At 34.2% G+C, this 21998-nt stretch overlaps 1 protein-coding gene across 1 annotated transcript; it reads right to left on the bottom strand.

Annotated features, from left to right (window-relative positions):
- Positions 1 to 4444: 4444 nt before the first annotated feature.
- Faa (fumarylacetoacetate hydrolase) lies at positions 4445 to 17551 on the bottom strand. Its single transcript, XM_072533015.1, has 8 exons — positions 17310 to 17551; positions 13567 to 13677; positions 10288 to 10409; positions 9989 to 10227; positions 9715 to 9867; positions 9455 to 9661; positions 6925 to 7073; positions 4445 to 4712 (listed from the first exon to the last, which is right to left on the bottom strand). Exons 1-8 carry the CDS (start codon positions 17391 to 17393, stop codon positions 4512 to 4514), a joined length of 1266 nt encoding a protein of 421 aa, XP_072389116.1. The 5' UTR covers positions 17394 to 17551; the 3' UTR covers positions 4445 to 4511.
- Between the last annotated feature and the right edge of the window lie 4447 nt (positions 17552 to 21998).

Raw genomic sequence — 21998 nt, 5'->3', positions numbered from 1 at the left:
CTTATAGGTTGTGTATATCGTGGTTTTTATCTACAACTACACCAATTTTTTGCATTACTCTTGCTATATTTTCTTTCATTTCATTTTCGCCTTCGTTTTGTTATCATTGATAAATTTAATTACAAGGTTCTTGTGTATTACGCGTCTCTCTAGTATTTGAATTTGAGCTTCTTGTTTGTTCAATTTTTTCTTTTCTTCCTCCATATTTTTCATTTTTAAATGTATGGCATCTAATTTGTCAATAATTTGTTTCGTATTGCCTTTTATTTTCTTTCTTTTCCATTACTCTATCACCAGTGACTTCGACATAAAATAAATCACTTTATTTTATTAAATATATATAAAGTATATATATATATTATATATATATATATATATATATATATATATATATATATATATATATATATATTGAATTTGAAATTTCCGCGGGAGCTATATGTGGTTTCAGTTGTTTTCCGGGTTTGACTCCGCGTTAAATATTTTTGGTTTTTAGAAAAACCATTGTTTTGACGACGTTTCGGCAAGGTCACACTTGCCATTGTCAAGTCAGATTCTGCTTCGTCTTGATGTTACAGGTGAACTGATTTCTCGGTCGCTGCACGCTGAGTTTAAATATCTTGTTGCGCTTCTTGTCATTGGTCCTGTGCGCAGAGTGGGCGTGGTCTTCTTCGCTATTTTAATTTTTACGTTTTTCTGCAGAATTGTTTTCCACGTATTTGGGAGTCTTTGGGCATCATCTCTGGTGTTTAAATTTTTCGGATGTTTTTCGATCTCTATGGCTTCTCTGATTACACGTTTGGCCTTATTTTCGATGTTGGCTAGCATTGTTGTTCCATTTAAGTCTATTTTATGTCCTGTGTTTATGACATGTTGTGCTAGGGATGAAGTTTTTTCTTTTCTTTCGATGGCGTTTCGATGTTCTTCGCGTCTAACCTGTATCCTTCGATTTGTTTGTCCGATGTACGATTTATCGCAGTCTTCACACGGGATCCTGTATACGCCTTGATTTTCTAATGCAACTTTTGTTTTTGCTGATGGTAATATGGTTGCTATTTTTCTGTCGGTGTTAAAAATAGTTTCTATTTTGTTTTTTCTTAGAACTCTGCTGATTTTGTCTGTCGTACCCTTTATATAGGGCAGGATAGTTTTACCGACTGGTTTTTCTTCTTTTTCTGGATCTTTGCACATAAATCCCGAAACAACAGCAAAGATCCAGAAAAAGAAGAAAAACCAGTCGGTAAAACTATCCTGCCCTATATAAAGGGTACGACAGACAAAATCAGCAGAGTTCTAAGAAAAAAACAAAATAGAAACTATTTTTAACACCGACAGAAAAATAGCAACCATATTACCATCAGCAAAAACAAAAGTTGCATTAGAAAATCAAGGCGTATACAGGATCCCGTGTGAAGACTGCGATAAATCGTACATCGGACAAACAAATCGAAGGATACAGGTTAGACGCGAAGAACATCGAAACGCCATCGAAAGAAAAGAAAAAACTTCATCCCTAGCACAACATGTCATAAACACAGGACATAAAATAGACTTAAATGGAACAACAATGCTAGCCAACATCGAAAATAAGGCCAAACGTGTAATCAGAGAAGCCATAGAGATCGAAAAACATCCGAAAAATTTAAACACCAGAGATGATGCCCAAAGACTCCCAAATACGTGGAAAACAATTCTGCAGAAAAACGTAAAAATTAAAATAGCGAAGAAGACCACGCCCACTCTGCGCACAGGACCAATGACAAGAAGCGCAACAAGATATTTAAACTCAGCGTGCAGCGACCGAGAAATCAGTTCACCTGTAACATCAAGACGAAGCAGAATCTGACTTGACAATGGCAAGTGTGACCTTGCCGAAACGTCGTCAAAACAATGGTTTTTCTAAAAACCAAAAATATTTAACGCGGAGTCAAACCCGGAAAACAACTGAAACCATATATATATATATATATATACAACGAAAATCATAGCTTAATATTGAAATACAGTAATACCCCGGACTTACGCGATAGGTGGGACTGAGCGCTATCTGCGTAAGTCGAATTCGCGTAAGTCGGGGTACAATTTTGCATATAAAGACATACAAAGTATGTGTAAGTGGGACTGGAGACTAAATAAAATATTAATTTAGGAAATAATTAGTACAATCTAATTCTAGATAATATGACAAACTAAATTAATAAAGTGTATAAACACAATCCGAAGTTATTTTGATGTAGAAGGTTTCATAAATTGTAACAAAGTCGTCTGACGAGTCAATGATTTTTTCTTCTCCCGTAATATCTCCTCGTAGCATCCTAGTATTCTTTTTATTCCATGTTTTGTAACAAAAATACGCTCTTCATTGGAGTCTATGCTTTCCAAAATGGTTAACCCTTTTTCAATCGAACTGAGGGCTTCTGTCAAGTTTCCAACTGTCATTTGATCTTCTAATTGAACTGGGTCCAAAGAATCATGATTATTAATTTCTTCCTCCTGTACACGCATTGTTATGAGCTCATCAATTGTAAGCTCCTCATTGTGTGAATCCAACAGCTCTCGAACATCATCACTATCCACTTCTAAATTTATTTGTCTACCAAGTTCGACAACGTCTTTGATCACATTGCAAATTTCATCAGGCCCTGGCACTGATTCCGCCTGAGTCTCAGTGGAGAAAAAAAAAATGGTCAGAGTTTTTTCCAGACGCCAGTTAAAATTTCATCCCAAGATTCTCCAATGATTCTCACTGCTTCTAAAACGTTGAATTATTTCCAAAATTCTTTAACAGAGAGCTCGTTGTTTTGTCTCATAGCTTTATACAGATGTGCAAACGATCGTCTCGTGTGCTAAGCTTTGAATGTTTTGATAACTCTCTGGTCCATCGGTTGAAGCAAGCTGGTTGTATTTGGTGGCAAAAACTCAACTTTCACACGTGGGTCGAAACTAGTTAAAGTAGCAGGAAGATGACCTGGCATGTTGTCGATTAATAGCTTCACTTTAAACGGGATTTGTTTAGACTGCCAATAACGTTCGAGTTCAGGTATGAAGTGATGACCAAACCAGTCTTCAAAAAGGGAGGCCGTCAACCAAGCTTTACGATTCGACTTCCAAATCACGGGTAAACCAGCTTTAGATTTGATTTTCAATGCTCTTGGATTTTCTGAGCGATAAACTAAGAGAGGTTTTAATTTAATGTCACCTGCTGCATTTGCACCAAGCATCACTGTCAATCAACCTTTGGCGGCCTTAAAACCTGGAAAAGTTTTCTCTTCACGCGCAATAAAAGTTCTTTTAGGCATCTTTTTCCAAAACAGGCCAGTTTCATCTAAGTTTAATAAGGTTTGGCTGGTATAGCCACCTTCATCTATCATAGCTTTGAGTTTCTCTGGATAGAGAGATGCAGCCTCTTTATCTGCACTTGCCGCCTCTCCACTTTCTGCAATGCTATGCCAATTACAGCGACTTTTGAACCGGCTGAACCAACCGTTACTAGCTTTAAACGTTTCATCTTTAGCCATCTCCCCAACTCCTTCTTTTAATTTCTTAAAAATTTGTTTAGCTTGAAAGCACACCTTGTTCTGATCAACAGGACAATTTTTCACACTTACCTGATTATCACACCATAATTTTAACAATGTTTTCATCTCAGCGATAATACCATGCCGTTTATGAATGATGCTTGAATTCAAAGACTAAGCGTTTTTCACAGCTTCGAGAATTTTTTCTTTACTTTTCGTAATTGATCTGACTGTCGATTCCGGTAGATCATACTTCTTCGCTAAATCACAAATTTTCAGTTTTGCGTCGTTCGTAGTCTTTAATAATGTTAGGTTTACACTCCAAAGATAATGTTTTTCTTTTCTTGTTTAAAGCAAAAGAGTCGGTTCTACTTCTTTTGGATGCCATAGTTACTTATAGTAAATATCTCAGGTCGTCGCACAACGCACAAAAAAACACAAAATCGTAACTTATGTATATACGCGCCGATTCCGCACTACATGTCTGTGCCTGTTGTAAACTGAACGAATAATAATGCGGGAGGAGGGAGTCAGAAACAAACGCCGGCGCTTGGCCTTGACTGCGCAGCGTTCAAACAAAAAACGAATAGACGAGAAAATTAAATCGCGTAACTCCAAATTCGCGTAAGTCGAGGTAGCGTAAGTCGGGGTATTACTGTACTTCATTTGGCATATATCCACTCTTTCTGTCTCAGTTTGTCCGTATTATTCTTGTTTTTCGTTAGAAGCTTTAAATATGTTTTCGTGTAGTATTTCTTAGTAGGTATTCGTAATAGGTCTTCTCAACATTTTTGATGTTGGATTTTAGATTTTTGTGGCTGTTGCTTACTGTTTTTGTTTAGACTCGGTGATGCCATTTTGTGTGTTCTTTAGGTTACCGCTTTAATTATTTAGTCCGTTATGGATAAAATATAAACGAAATAAAGTAGCCTTAGAACTTATTTAATAGAGAACCAATATTATTATTATTAACACAATATACAATTCATCATTTTACCAGGTAAGATTTTTTGCAGGTAACAGTGTTCCGACACATGTGCCAAAGCCAATATTGAAGTTATGTCCTTCACATACTGCTTTTATGGTAACTGTGTCCCCATCCTGTAAGAATTTTCTTTGAGATCCATCTAGTAGACTAACAGGTTTGGTACCTTTCCAACTTAGTTCAAGCATCGAACCAAATGAATCTGATGTCTGAAACAAATAAACATACTGATGTATATTTCGGTATAGTTGTGGTAAGAAACATAGTAAAACACCCAGCTTTGTAGTTCTGTTTTAAATCATCTACTAAACTGACCATTATTATGTCAATTGTCAAAAAAACTTTGAGAAGGAAATATCAGAATGTATATAATTTTACGTAGCGCTCATTTAAATCTATAATTTAATAATACGTATTCACTACGAGGAAGGTTAGATAATTCAATAATAATTAGGGCTCTCCATGGTACAATGAATACACAAGGTATGATATTGCTCATGACATTTGACAGCTGGCCCAGGAGTGTGACGTAGTTAAGATCGCCTGAACCACCTCGAACCCATTATTACAGCTTAACGTACACATTAATTTTGAAATTATGGTTAAAAAGTGATCTAATTTTTTTTTAAATGTTTTGTTTTGGTTATAATTGAATAAAAAATATATTTTCAGTAGCGTAAAACCTTTACTTCTCCTAGAGATTCAGGCGAAATATTTATTTTTGTTTTCATACATTTATACTAATAATATAAGTTCTCTTTTTGTATGCAAATCCCTTGAAATTTAAAAATTTTCTGCAGAGGAAATACTGTGAATAGGTAAATAGTAGTAGATTTGCTTATTCTGATTCACTGTCACTCACTTCCAAGCAGTTTTACTAAAATAAAAACAAAATGGAGTACAATAGAGAAAAATCTGTTTTACAATTCAATATGGTATTTTAGATGAGTTATAATGAAATTTAGTAAAATAAAAAATATACACATTACTATAACCTACCGATTATTATATGCAAAATTTACTTATCAAACAATATAATAATATGAAAATAAGACACAAATTAGTTCAAACGCAAAACACAATAAATATCGACTTCAGACGACTTTACACCGGCAAGACAGAAAGCTTGTATAAAAACAAAAGTTCAACAAAAATATCGGTTATCAATGGTGACTATTGCAAATTGCAAGTTATGAGATAATAAATATATTTTAAAGTATCTCAATACTGACTGAGTCATCTATTTTATAATAGAAAAATCATTTAGATATATGCTTAATATATGTGTCTTTATACAAATGGTGTTTAGTTACTATTTATTTATACTGTATAGTATTTTTTTGTAAAACTGAAAGTTTTTATTTGTCATTGTATATCTGGTTTTGTACCTTTTTCAAAGTACGCTGTGCAATTGCTTGTTGCAATAGTGACAATGAAGATAAAATCTTTAGGTTTCATACATTTCCTAAAGATAGTGTGACCAGAAAACTGTGGATTATATCTTGTTGTAAATAGGATAATTTTAATTGTAATACTGCAAGAATTTGTTATACACATTTTAAAACTGAAGATTACCAAAGAAATCTACAACAGGAACTTTTAAATTACGTTTCTAAAAAGGGTCTAAAACTCAAACCTGAGGCAGTACCTAGTCTTTATTTGCCTAAATCAACATCGGCTACCCTTTTAACCAACCAAAAGAAACGCGTACAAAGAGGCGAACTCAGAGAGTCCAAAAAGTGTGTTGAGCAGCTTCTTACTACTTCTAGGTCAACGACGTAAGTCTAAATCTTTATTTTTATTAATTATTAGTCATGAAACCTTAAATGTATTTTTCATATCGATTTGTTAAGTAAGAAACTAGCCTCAGCCTGCTATGCAATTTGCAATAAGATCTGTTTCGGAGGAAATCAATTTAGCATCTTCCAAAATAACATATTTTTCTTTGTTAAATCATGTTATCATTATTAAAATATACAATGTTATCATTATTATATACAATACCAAGATAATTTTATGTGTGAATATTACAAAAATGGCATTTTAAATGTTGTGCAATATTGTGTTCCCCTCACTACACTCATATTCGATGGCCAGCTAGCTCATTCGATATAAATAAAGTTGACTTTGTCATTATTTATTTTGATTTTGTGTTTAGTTCAGTAGGTATATATACGTACAACTTTTGTGTACCTCCATTACCACTTTTCTGTATCTTTTTAAACATCTGAAATATCGAACTCTGGAGTATAAGTTAATTAACCTGTACCTACGTGTAATAAAAGATAATTAAAACTTGTCTTATAAAGGATATCTATGTTTTATAAAGGATAAATATTATAACCGATTTTGGAACATTATGTATCATACCTTGTGTATTCATTGTACCATGAGGGCTCTCTATTAAAATAAATACTTTACCTCTCCGCTGATTGTTCCACTACCCATTAAATCACCGGGATTGACGTTGCAACCAGTTATAGTGTGATGGACTAGTTGCTGTTTAGGAGTCCAGTACAAATATTTATAATTTGAACGACACACGGTAGTTGATACATTTCCACCTTTTGCTGAAAATAAATACATAATCTTTTTAAAACGATCCTTCCTAAAGTTTACAAACGTTATTAATCTCACAAAAGTTGATGGTGGGGGGACTAACAATCAGAATAAAGTAGTAGACTACTATAAAAGGCGTAATTAGATTTGATTTTGAAAAATCTGACCAATATGATTAATAAGCAATTTTAGATCTAGACTAACTCATGTATATTTCTTAAAGATTAAGATCCTACCCACTAGTCTATCTTATCGTGTAATTTCTAATTTGCAAAAACCTCACAATACTTCGATTTTAACTATCACAGTTACGAAACTAATTTAAAAGGCTCAATTGAATCTTCTTACCAGATGAGTATTATCAAGAACATGGAAAACCTCGGCGTTTCCATGTTATTTATGACTACTGGCATCTTTGAATATGATCTTGTCAACAGTTTTTTCATTTAAAGCTTTATGAAGACCTCTTAATGATAGTACGAAGGTGCATCCACGTTGTTTCCTAATATCTTTTCTGGAATCTTTGAATAACTTAAATTTTACTTTTACTGGCACAGCTCCAAAGCTAAGTAACATACATCTATAGAGCGTTTCACGTTAAGAAAATAACATTAGGCTTATGGAGATCAGTATTGCCAAAACTCTCAGGAATGCGGTTTACTAGATTGTCGATATATTTTTCGAATTTCCATTTTCAATTAACATTTAACTGTAAAGTCAGAATATCAACTGAAGAACCACAAAGTCTTATTATCATTATGTCGTAGTCTCAGAGAACGGTATTAAATCGCTGACATACGCACACCGTATTATTTTAAGTTGCAATTAGTAATTAGATATATGCATTCCAAGCGGTCCGTTTATTTGCTTTTAAATTTTTAATAGCCGGCAAAGTGCATGATTTAACTAAGCAATATTTTCTACTGATTTCTATGATTCATGGTATATGATATTCTTACCGAAAAACAAATAAACTGTCGTTATTATAATTAAAATAAGATAAAATAAAATTATCTTTTGTAAATACTATTTATTTAATTAAAATCATTTTCCCTACTTTTCATCTCTTGTTTCGAATGGGCACTTTTGGTTAATTACGTTAAAAAAACGTTAATTTAATTCATGTCTGTGAAAACGAAAATACAAATTATGCAAACCTGAATCGTGCTTGCGTTCATCGTGGCATCGCTGCGCTTCTATCGTCCATAAGAAATACATGGCCCTATCTCCGCAATGTTATTTTCTTAACGTGGAAACGCTGTATAATCAGTTTTCAATATTTGCTTGTAGAGTAGCTGTTTGTTATGCGTAGAAAACTTGGGGTTGTCCTTTCAGTCCAACCTCTTAACAAATTCTATTATGGCCTTAGGTGACACTTTCACGAAGTCGTAGGGCTCGAGTTGATAATGCTCAAATGCATTGAGCGTTATCCTATTCAACCCTGGATAGTTAAAGAATGTACTCCGCTGTTTCGTCATCATCCTGACACAATCTATGACACAATGCGCACTTTCTATCAGTTCGATTTTGTTCATGTGCCTCTTTAGACCCGTTTGTTTGTACCAGAGATTACATTTATCCGTTCCACCCAGTCCAATTATTTTAATTGTTCTTTTGTTCTGATTCTTACTATGCTTATAAAATATTCTTGGCCTCTGAATGTTTATTTTGCATCTCTATTGGCAAGTAGGTCCACTTTTTCGCACCCTTCAACGCCAGTATGTACAGGCTACCTACCCAGAGTAGGAGGGCACATTTCATTCAGTGTCTTTACTGAAGTCTTAAGGATACTGTGATACATACGATGTTGGAGTGTGAGCGTTGGGAGAAGAGAGAGGTTTGAAAGAGAGTGCAACTGCAGAATGTTTGATTCCGTGAGAGAAATGGTGGAGAAAATGATGAGTAATGAGTGGTGGTGGATACGGATTCACAAATTTATCAAAGAGCAGTTTTCTTCAAAAAGAACAATGGCAAAGGAAACTCGCAACAGAATTCTGAAACAAGCGAGGAGCTCCTCGGTGTGGTTCGAACTGTCGCAGGAATAGGAGAGAATGCATATGACGTGAGAGAGATGGCATCCTCGCTAAGGCAGGTGGCTCCTGTGAGTGTGATTTTTCCAATTAATGTGTGGGAGAAATAATGGGAATTGGGTGATATCAGGGCATCCGGAGAGATGTTTTGCCTAAACCAGCCCTTCCATTCTGATGTCTGGAGTGACAGAGGAGAGGTTTTTAGTTGACGTCTCAGTGTTGATGGGACGAAGTGTCAGGTTTAACTTTTAACCCCCTACAACAAGTTTACCATTATATTTATACTTATTGCATTACATTGACTACATTATATTTATTTATATTTATATAGGTTTTGAGTAAAAAGAAATAAAAATACTTACGAGTTAAGTCCACTTGAAGATTTATATCAAAATTAAATTTGTCAGTATGTCTAAGGTATGGCAGCGGTTTTGGATCTTGAGGAAAATTGTCAGTCTTAAAAGGTTCCAAAGCCAACGTCGTCACGACCCATGGGGAAATTGAAGTACCCAAGTTTTTAGCTAAGAAGGGCCCAAGGGGAACATATTCCCATTTTTGGATATCTCTCGCTAAAAAAATCGCATTAAGACAGGTTGAAAAGGTATGTATATAAAAAGCATACCACTCCAGTCGTTCATAATTACGAAACCAAATATATGATCTTCGGCGTTTTCCATTTTTATAGGTTCACCCAATTTGTTAGAACCGCCAACAAAAAAGGCCATTTCTAATTCGAAGTCCATTAATTTGCAAGGACCAAACACGGGATCTGTACCTACAAATGAGAATACGGTATTTAAACATAGATTACTATATGTAGTTACATAAAAATTTAATTCAATTTAAAAAACAAATTACTCCCCAAACTGTATGAAAACTATTAACAACACACTTACCATCCATTACAAGCGTTTGACCATAAGGCCTATGGATTGAAGTACCAGAAATTACCACAGAACTAGCTCTACCATGGTAACCAACTGGTAGATGTTTCCAATTGGGCATTAAAGCATTTTCTCGGCTTCTAAACATAATTCCTACATTAGTGGCATGATGAATCGAGGAATAGAAATCGGTGTAGTCCCCAATTCTGGCAGGTAAGTGCATAGTCGCCTCAGACTGTGAAACAAATGCTCTGAAATTAATAGAAATGTTATTATACATTAATGTTTTAAGATATGTAGCTACAAAGTACCTTTTTCGCAAATCCACATCATTCTGTAAAATAGTATTATTTTCAGAGAGAAGGTTCTGTATGGTTTCCCTAGCTTCTTTCCATGCCTGTGGACTTAGTGCCATTAAGCTGTTTAATGTATTCTGTAAAATAAACAAAAATAAAACAAACGAATCTTAAACATTTTAATTTATTTTTTTAATAAATTTCTAATACTATTCTTTGGTATTCCGTTTTAGGTATTTTTAATATCTTCTTTGCAATTCGGCTCAATTTCGTTTTTCCTGATGTTTTTCTTAATTGCTTCATTCCTAACCTCGATTAGTGCTTCTTGCATTCTGATCGTCTCACATATTTCAATTATTCCTATTAACGTTGATACGGTTATTTTAATTTTATACTTACTTTCTTTTGTTTATATATATATATATATATATATATATATATATATATATATATATATATATATATATATATATATAATGGCTATACACCCCAGTGTGGGGTTAAACCGCAAATGCTTTCTAGATCCTATTTCTTAAGTGGATCAGTCTTTTTTGTTTATCTTATCTTCTTGACAATATCTCTCCATTTTTTCCTGTCTCTAGTTCTTCCTCTCCATTCTCTGACTCCTGCCCTTTGGAGGTCTTCTTAAGTTCTTCCTTAATTTCTGCATTTGTTCTGCTTCTATATTCATTTTGCTCTGTTCTGATTGGTCCTAGTAGGGTTCTCATAATCTTTCTCTCTGCTATTCTTAAGTCTTCTTCATCTTTTTTAACCATCGTCATTGTTTCTCCTGCATATAATAATATTGGCCTAATTATGGTGTTATAAATGCTCATCTTACTTTTTTTAGTCACTGTTTTGCTTTTAAGTAATCTTTTGTTTGCAAAATAAGCTTTATTCGCTGCTAATATTTTTTCTTTTATTTCGGATTTCCTTTCTCCGGATTTACTTATTGTAACTCCTAGGTATTTGAAGTATTCTACTTCTTCAAACTCAGAACTTCCTATTTTGATTTTTTCTTTCATTGGTTTTTTCCCTAATCTTAATATTTTTGTCTTTTCTTGATTTAATCTTAGCCCCATTACCTCCCCTTTCTCTCTTATTTCGTCTAGCATTTCTTTCATTATTTTTCTATTCTTTGCAATAATAGCAATATCGTCTGTATATGCAATTATTTGACCACCTCTTGTTCTGAGATTTCCTTTATTAATATTTCGTAGTACATATTCTAATGCTAGATTAAATAGCGTTGTTGATAAAGCATCTCCTTGTTTCATCCCTTTATTTATAATGAATTCCTCTGTCTCTCCTCTTTGTGTCTTTATGCTTATTTTTGTAGTTCTCATTTTCATTTCTATTAATTTTCTGAGTTTATGTGGAATTTTTAATTTCTTAAGTGCTATCATTAATCCGTTCCTTTTAATCGAATCAAATGCCTGTTTGAAGTCTATGAATAACATTTCCAGTTCTAATTTATACTCGTTTGCTTTTTCCATTATTTGTTTTATTGTGTGTATTGCATCTATTGTAGATCTTCCTTCTGTGAATCCACATTGGTACTGCCCTACTGTCTTCTTTGTGATCTTTGATAACCTCTTTTTTATTATTGATGTCAATATTTTATATGTTGTATTTAGTAACGTTATTCCTCTATAATTTTCACAGATTTGTTGGTCTCCCTTTTTATGTACTGTTATGATCTGCCCTACCTTCCAGTCCCCTGGCAGTTTCTCTTCTTTCCATATATTTTTCAATAGTGCCAGTATTTTTCCTCTTAGTTCCCTTCCCCCGTATTTTATTAGTTCCATATTAATTCCATCTTTACCAGGGGCTTTTCCATTTTTGCTTCTCTGTATTACTTCATCCAATTCCTCTAATGTTGGTTCTTTTGAAATTTCGATGTCTACTTCATCTACTTCATCTGCTTCTTCTTCGTGCACCGTTTCCTCCTCGTTATGCATTTCTTCTTCTGTTTCCTCCGTCAAGAGCTCTCTGTAGTAATCTCTCCATACTTGCTTGTATTCTTGGTCCTCTATTATCACTATTTCCTCTCTATTTTTTATTCCGTTTGTTTTGCCCTTGTATTTTTTGTTTTGTTTTTCCTGCATTTTTTTGTCTCCCATCTTCTTTTATTTAGCCTTATCACTTTCTTAGCATTTCTTCTTAATTTTTCATATTCTTCTCTGTCTTCCTCTTTATCTGTTCTTAGCCATGTATTTCTGGCTTGCACTTTTTTTCCTGTTATTTCTCTACATTCTTGGTTATACCATCCGTTTTTTGTTTTAGCCTGACTTTTACCTATCTGCATATTTGCACCTTCTTCTATTGATTTTTTGATCGTCTCCCATTCTGTGTTTATATCTTCTGCTTTATATTTCTCTTTTATTTGAACGGTTACTGCCTCTTCATATTTTTTTCTTACTTCTTCATTACTCATTTTATTGACATTCCACTTTTTATGTTGGTTTTTTTGTTTTGTTTCAATTTTAACTTTTTGTCTTATAGTGGCTGTGACCATGTAGTGGTCTGAATCTGCACAGGCACCTCTGAACGTTCTTACATCTTTTATTGACGATTGTTTTCGTTTATTAATCATTATGTGATCAATTTGACTATATGTTTTCTGATCTGGTGACCTCCATGTTACCTCATGTATTTTAGGGTGTTCAAATTTTGTTGAGCTTATTAACAAATTTGTTCTTGTTGCTGGGTTACATAGTCTTTGCCCATTGTCATTCGTGTTTTCGTGTATTGTATGCTTTCCTGCAATTTGTTGTAAAAAGTCCTCTTTTCCAATCTGGGCGTTGAGGTCTCCTAGTACAAATATGACATCTTCTTTGGGTATTTTTTCTATCTCCTCTTCGACCCTATCCTTTTGTTTAATTTAGTTTAATTTCTTTTTTGGCCTGTTTTATATACATAAAGCTTTCTGTTAAATCTATTTCCATTTTCAGATTTCCTTGTATAAGTATTATGGTCTACCATTATTACTAGATATAGACATACAATAATTCCTGTAAACTGACTAAAAATCGGTTCCGAAAAGATCCAGTTTGTAGTTTGTAGTTACAGGCTTTGAACTTTCTTTTTTACTAAAAATTCGGATTTTCATATTAAAAATTCGGATTCAGGGGGTCAAAATACATAAAAATCAATGGTAAAATCTTATAAACCTCAATTCCTATTAAGTGGATAAGTTAATAAATTTCTCTTGGCTTCTCTAACTTTGTTTGTTCTGAGTTTTTTTGCTGCCTTTCAGATGTTTTGACTTAAAAAATATTATCAAATACTTACTTCCATAAAAACAATCTGATGATTCCTGAGTTCCGGACCAGTAAACAAATGAGCAATCTCATTTAAATCTAAAATGAGGTCAGCTATTGCCACCCCAATTCTTGGAGTAGGCTAAAAACAAAATAAAATCATTTTAAAATAAATTAACAAAATAATACGTTCCAAAAAATAATATGAAAACAAATCATAAAAACAAATTATAAAAAACGAATATGGAAACGAAAAAGGAATCATACAAGAATGTAAACAGGTCAATAAAACTGGAAGAATGTGTAAAATATTTGAAGGCAATCTACAAGACAAATAAAAAAATGTCAAAATGAAAAAACAGATATTCAGGTGTCAAAATGGAATATGTACGAAACCACCAGGAGAAGACATTATCACTAACAAGCAAAATAAACACGGATTATTAAGTGTGGAACGAGAAATTAACAAATATTTTTAATAAAATAATTGAAGAAGGGAAGCAACCAAGAGAAAACAAACAGTAAAAAAAATAATTAATTAATAAATCGGTTTCATATTATATAGGTCTACTTTAGATTTGGCAATGGTCTACAAACACAAGAGGAAAACCCAGCATTAATCATGAGATGCGGCTCTGATGCAGAGAGCCATTGAAGCTGTTAAAAATGATGGAATGGCTTATTCAATTTTGTCATAAACTTTCTCATTTTCAAGAAATACTCTACAGAGGAGGGCCCTTGGTAAGAATATTGATGCGAAAGGCAACAAAAAAGGGCTGGAAAAGTACCGAGCTGTGTTGATAGAAGAACAAGAAGCAGAACTGATGCGACACGTACTGGATTTAGAGGTACGATTCTTTGTCACCATTTTAGATTCTCGCTTATTAGTATACAACCTAGCTGTACGCACTGGCATGCCGAATTTCAACCATTATAGCGGTTTAATTTTTGCCTACCACATCGGGTATTACTTATAGGGGGTTGAAAGTGGAAAGTGAGCAATTACTGGGCTGGAGATAGGGTAAGCAAACCAAACGAAACATTTGCGAACGGCCACTCTTGGTTTGGTTGGAGAGCTGGGTCGTAAGTAAGTGAATAAAAGAGGAACTGGATGAGGTAACTACACAGAAAGAAATCGAAAAATACTTACATAGATTTCCTGGGTAACACACACAAGAAGGTTTCTAAACTATTTGAAATGGGCGCCTTTTAAAAGAATCCTCTTGCTGGATGGAAAGAAAGGCTTTTCTTTCCTATCACGCTGACTGGTATTTCCTTTAAGAAGTTTTTGGGATTAGAATTGGATCAAAAACACTGTCCCACACAAACTCTAAATGGTCTGGGACGACCATGGAACATAAAAATGGACAAATCTTGAGAAGTTAGGACTCCTGATTCAAACGCTCCTGCTTAAAACCATGTAGACATTGTCAAATTGTTGTAACGCTGCTTTACAAAACTCCTCCATATGACACAGCACAACAAATCGGTGATTAACTCAACAAACTCACCTCTCCACAAAAAAAAATTGCCGGCTTTGAAGAACTACAAGCCGCAAGCTATTTCTTCCGAAACAATCTCTTCCTTAACTACACTTCACTAACCAATTTCCGATGAGAAAATAACGACTAGCTACACCATAACAAGAAATTTGCTGACTTAGACTGGGTTGCTGGATTCAAACATCGGCACCCTGAAATTAGTTTAAGGAAACCAGAACAGACGTCTACAGCAAGAGCTCAGGAATTCAGTTAAAATAATGTGACAAAGTTTTTAAATATCCTTAAGAATGTTCAAGAGAAGCAATTCCACCATGTCCACATGGTTTTCAATGTTGACGAGACAGGACTCATAACAGTTCAGTCCGAGAGTTCCCAGATTATCGCTCTCAAATGAGACGAAGTTGGTGCTTTGACATCGGCTGAGTCAGCTCAGGAAGAGGTCAGCTGTCAACCTTTGTTGGGTGTATGTCAGATGGAGAGAACTTTATTTCGCCATTCGTGATTTTCCCAAGACTTAGGATAAAAGCAGAACTTCACAATAGAGCTCTATGTGAAAACAACCCTGGGAGGGTTGTAACCCAGTTTCAAGTTTGCCGACTTCTTGGAGAAGGTTGTTTAAAGGTAGCAACCCCAGCCACAACAATAAAGGGATTTCGTAAAAGCAGCATTGTGCCACTAAACAAAGATGTTTTCACAGAAGCTAATTAGGTTGTTGCCGAATGCACTGATATGCTTCTTTAACAACTTAGACCTGATCACCAACAGCGTGAAGCACGTCAAACTGAAGAGCCCGTAGTTGAGTTAGCTCAAGAAGGCATAGAAGGCCGACCTTTTGAATATCCACAAGTTCAATTACCCTATCCATATTGGCAAACTGGCCATTTTGCAGCATATTGAAAAATATTTTTTAAAAATACAAGATGATATTTATAGTACTACACCAATAGATGGTTAACTGAATATGTAAGGTAGGTATACGCGTAATCTCAAAATCATTATTTTGAATAAAAAAAAATAAACCTCCGTTAGAGTGGCCATTTTGCCCAAGTCTGCCCTAATTATTGTTTTCTGTTTTTTTGTGCAAAGGTAAAATATGAGATAATATATAAGACAAGAAACATTAAAAAGTAAGTACCGCCTACTTTTCTGGAGGTAAAGACCAACAATTCACGTTTATTTGTTCATACCCACTCAATCACCCTATTGTCATACCTCCCCCAACAGTTATTCACAACTGTGAGAAAAATACCTTTTACGATTTTTTTATTTGCGAATTTGCTAAATACTGTTAGGATCAACTTTATTGTGTTGTTATTTAACTCCTTAGTCAATAGTTAACAAATAGTCAAAACAGACTATCGTTTCTGCAGTAGTTGACCACGGATTTTTTAATACCGACTTCTACAGTTGATTCTACAAGGCAAGATTGACGGTAAGAGAGGCCCTGGACGCAGACGTACCCATATCCTGGCTGGCCAGTCTTAAGAAATTGACTGGTCTAACATCAACTGATCTGCTGTGCCTAGAATAAAATGGTCAATATGGTCGGCAACATCACTAGAAGATAGACACCTTTAGAAGAAGTGAGTGGCATATTGAAAATACAAATTTTGTCAGCCATTCTCCGAGAAACAATGAAACGAAATTCTCCAATCCAGCAAAATACGTTTGCATACATCGCCAGAATAGTCTGTTTTTTAGATTGTTCTATTTTTTGTTATTATAGATTTTAAAATGATAAATAAAACTGGAAAAATGTACTGACACGTCAGTTTTGTTAATGAATTAAATCTGTGTTCATGACAGTTATTTTATTTATATACCTGTAAATTTACCTAAATATTGTAATTAAAGAAATCCTTATGTCAAGTATAGTAAATATTTGATTTATAATACCAATATGTGCGTTCCCAAGGAAAATCGCCAAGCGAAAAAAAAACAAAGTTAAATCCCGATGATAAAACGACTCGTAGGTGCTATTTATATTTTAACAGGTATTACTTGTTGCCTAACATAAAGATAAACATTTTGTTTATTTTATTTACAAAGCATCAATTTATAGTTTTGGTCAGGCAGGACCATTAAAATAAAATAGTACAAAATTGAATAAATTTGGCCAATTTACGTCAAGTTTTGCGCATTATACGTCACATATTGTAATTTTATAATTTTAAGGTTAATTACAGAGATACCTACTAAACACGTTGAATGACTTTAGAGTTTTTACTGGTAAATTTGTTTAGAAATATTATTAATAAAATAAAGTACTTACTTTTTGGGTAGTGGTAAATACGCCATATGGAAGATTTTCAATTGGAAAATCACAATATTTGGGATATTTTAAAAAGCACTTCATAATGGGGACTTACCCTTCCCTGGAAAATGTAATATACTGAAGAAATTGTGTAGTGTTGAGAGTATTCAAGGTCAATAATTTATTTGTAATAACAAACAGATTAGCTTTTGGTTTCATAACAATTTGTTTGATTAGAGGGTATGGGGAAACAAAAATCAGAAATACTTTCTTCTTTAAGGCATCATAGTTGCTGATTATATTATCTGAATTTTTAACGTCAGTGACAATGCAAGGTCATTAACATTATTTGAACTCTATCGGTATTTGATGTATTGTGTATTAATTTATAGTTATTGCTATATTTGTGTAACGATAAGACATGTTTTAAATTTTATAATAGTATGTAGGTATTTATTTTGGTTTCAAGTACTTATATCAATTTAAATTATAGCACAATCATATACCTATTGCTTAAAAAAAATTTTTATTACGCCATTTGCAATTTATTTAAAATTTTGCATTGAATTGTGTGTTTTATTATCTTTTATTTTGTAATATTGACGATTTATGTAATTTCAGTAAACTTTAAATTGTTGTACAATTTTCAGGGACAATAAAGCTCCTATTTCTATTCTATTTTATTCTATACTCATGATTTGACTGGAACCGTCCATTTTTACTCAAGTATCTTCACTTAAGTGAAAAAAAAAAGAAAATATCGTCGTATTTGCCGTGGCTACCCTGGTCACCAATGACTATAATGTTGCATCGTAAAATGTAATAAAATTGCCACTTTATATACATTAGGAAAACATAATTTTAGGACACTAAGTACGAACTCCGAAGAAAGTTACATGGTGCATCTATTACATTCATAGTAACAGAAACATAGGGGACTAGGCTATAAAAAAACAGACAAAATTGGGTTACGATTTTAATTATCTACTAATGATATAATTTCTGGTGTATCTGGCATTTTGGCTTGTAGCATTTTCCATAAATTTCTAATGTTTTCCTCTGCTTTTCTAATGTAGTTGTGCCATTTAATAGTCCATCTCCGTAAAGCTTGAATTCTATTCTTATTTTCCTTAGTATGCTCTCCTGGTTCTGATTCTTTCTTTTATAACTTCTTTTTAGCTCGTTCGGAAGTATTAGACCTCTGTTTTTAGTAAATTCTTTTGAAATGTTGTTTTCAATTGCTTGTTGGATTTTTCTCGTGATTTCTTCATTCTCTTTTTGTGTCCAATTCGTTTAGCTGTCTTCTGTAGTTTGGCCAATTTGCTTCTTTCCATTTCCATCTATTGACTGGTTCAATTATTGTTGCCATGTCAACTTTTGAAGTCATAATTCCTGGTTTATGGTAGGAGCTATAGTCGTGGTGTGTCCCCACATCTTCCATTATTACATCCTTTGTGATAAAAAGGTCGAGTGTTGAATCGTTATTTCTTAGATTTGGGCTGATTTTTGTAGGTACGTCTCATGCGAAAATCATCCTGTTTCTATCCTCGCAGTGTCTTAGTAGTTGTTCCCCTGAATGACATATCGGCACAACCCGTGTTGTGTGATGTGCATTGAAGTCTCCAGCCAATACTACGGTTTCTGCAATGTCCATCGTTGAGTTGATTTTTTCTAGAGCTAGATTAGCTATTTTAATACCTAAAGAAGAAATATTGCACGTATTAAAAACAATGAAGAGCGGGAAAAGCCCTGGATCTGATATGCTTCCTATAGAAATCCTAAAAATTCTAGATGAGAAGCCCATTGATGTTTTAGTGACACTCTTGAACTAAATTTATAGTTCAGGCGTATTACCCAAAGAGTGGTTAACATCTATTTTTATTTGTCTTCCTAAAAAGAAAAACGCAAGAGAATGCAGCGATTACCGCACCATTAGCTTAATGTCTCATACGCTAAAGTTACTACTTAAAGTCATCCATAACCGAATATATCACAAACTGGACATAGACGTTAATAATACACAATTTGGTTTTCGCAAAGGCCTAGGAACACGTGAAGCTCTTTTTTCACTTAATATACTAATACAAAGATGCCTGGACGTCAATCAAGACATATACGCATGTTTTATTGACTATAATAAAGCATTCGATAAAGTACGACATAAACATTTAATGAATGTCCTGAAATCAAAGAAGATTGACTAAAACGACCTCAGGATCATATCAAATTTATACTATAAACAGCGAGCAAAAGTACGTGTTAAGGAACAGCTGTCAGAAGAAATTGAAATTAGATGTGGACTAAGACAGGGATGCGTATTGTCGCCAATTCTTTTCAATGCCTACTCCGAAGAGGTCCTTAAAAAAGCTCTTGAGGGTGAAACAGCTGGAATAAAGGTAAATGGAGTTCCCATTAACAACATTAGATATGCTGACGACACTGTGATCTTAGCCGAAAACATTGAAGATCTTCAGAGACTGGTGACCAGAATAGCAGAGTATGGAAAAGAGTATGGGCTAACAATGAATGTCAAGAAGACGAAATTTATGAGAATATCGAAAACTCAAAGAAATACCGAGAATCTTCTAATAAACAAAACCAACGTCGAACAAGTGGACAAATATGCATACCTGGGAACAATGATTAACTCCACAAATGATTACAATCAGGAGATAAAAATAAGAATAGAAAAGGCTAGAGAAAATTTCAACAAAATGAGAAGAGTTCTATGTACCAGGGATTTAAAACTGGAACTAAGAGTTAGGTTGGCGAGGTGCTATGTTTTTTCGACTTTATTTTATGGAATGGAATCTTGGACCTTGAATGCGACATCAATGAAAAAACTGGAATCATTTGAGCTGTGGGTGTACAGAAGAATTCTGAAAATATCATGGACAGAACACGTCACAAACAAAGAGGTTCTGGGAAGGATGAACAAAGAAATGGAAATTTTAAATTCAATAAAAACAAGAAAATTAGAATATCTCGGACATATTACACGTGGAGAGAAATACACCTTGCTCCAACTGATTATGCAGGGAAAGATCCAAGGAAAGAGAAGCATAGGGAGGCGTAGAATGTCATGGCTGCGCAACCTGAGAGAGTGGTACGGATGTACATCAAATGAGCTTTTCAGAGCAGCCGTCTCAAAAGTCCGAATAGGTATGATGATTGCCGACCTCCGCCGCGGAGATGGCACTTGAAGAAGAAGATTTTAATACCTACATTTACAATCCTTTGAGTGTTTACTACTACCTGATTCCATTCGAGGTTGTTTTTGACGTATATTGCTACTCATCTGTGATTTGAATTATACTTCCAATTCCTTCAAAGTTTGTGATTCTTGGTGGCTGTGTTTCGGTCATGTATAACGTTTCTAAGATGCAAATTATGTCCGGATTTTGTATGATAACCACCTCACCTACTTCATATATCGTTAGTCACAAAGAAGCTATATTGAGTTGACCCATTTAATAAAAGTGTTTTTTAAAAGTATAGAACTTTGAAATGGAATTAAGCAAAGATGATTTTTTGAGATTGACCTTGTTCGAAAGATAAACTTTTGGCATTATTATTTAAATATTATTTCTGGTATATGACCATGACGGCTGGCTTTGACGTAGTTTAATCTAAAGGTCCAATTTTCGATGACTTTTTTTACAATTTGTGGCCGTATATCAGCAACAACGCGGTGAATGTTGTCCTCCAAGTGGTCAATCGTTTCAGGCTTTTCGGCGTAGCTTAGCGACTTCACAAATCCGCACAGAAAATAGTCTAGCGATGTTAAATCGCACGATCTTGGAGAATTCACGGGTCCGAAACGTCAAACTAGGCCGTTACCAACTGTTTCCTTCAATAAATCTATTGTGACATGAGCTGTCTGACATGTTGCGCCGTCTTGTTGAAATCAAAGCTCCTGCACATCACGGTTATTCAATTGAGAAATGAAAAAGTCTTTTGCCAAAAGTCAGCTTTTGGTGCAATTGGTGAACACCATTTCAATCAAAAGTAAGGTTCATCTCTAAACAAGATTCGCTTATGAAAATCAGAAACAACGGCAATCTCGTAATGGGGCCATTCACCGAATCTACGCCTTTCTAGGTAATAGTGTAGCTTCAATTATTGTACGAGTTAGATTTTGTAAGCACTGGAACCAAGATCTTTTCACAAAATGTTCTATAAAGTGGATGGACAAATATGCAACTGCTGTACACGATGGCGGATTGACTGATTCGGGTATTCCTCTATGCTGCGTTCAACAGGAGCAATAACTTCTTTTATACGTCGTCTCTGTGTATGTATTTTATCATTTAGAGTAAACGTGGTGTGAAAACGTTCCATGGTTAATCGAATTAAATGCTCTGATGAACGATTATGTTGACCATAAAATGGACGTAGGGTGCGATACGTATTTCGAACAGAACCATGATGTTCAAAATAAATTTTCACAATTTGTAAGCGTTGTTCAGACGTTAGTCTATTTATACTTAAATGCCAAATCATACTAAACATAAATCACTTGGCAGCTGTCAAAATGACCTGTTAAAAAAGTGTTGTTAACTTACATTTCTACCGTTTCAATCGCAGTGTCTTCCTACGAGGACACAAACTTAATAAGCTTCATATTACCAAATAGTGGCATTTAACCTTACAAAATAACATGTTGGATGTAGAAGGAGAGTGTAGATACTCATTTATGAATGACGG

The sequence above is a fragment of the Diabrotica undecimpunctata genome, chromosome 5 (assembly GCF_040954645.1).
Source record: "Diabrotica undecimpunctata isolate CICGRU chromosome 5, icDiaUnde3, whole genome shotgun sequence".
NCBI classification, from domain to species: domain Eukaryota; kingdom Metazoa; phylum Arthropoda; class Insecta; order Coleoptera; family Chrysomelidae; genus Diabrotica; species Diabrotica undecimpunctata.
This window is presented reverse-complemented; position numbering and strand designations above follow the sequence as displayed.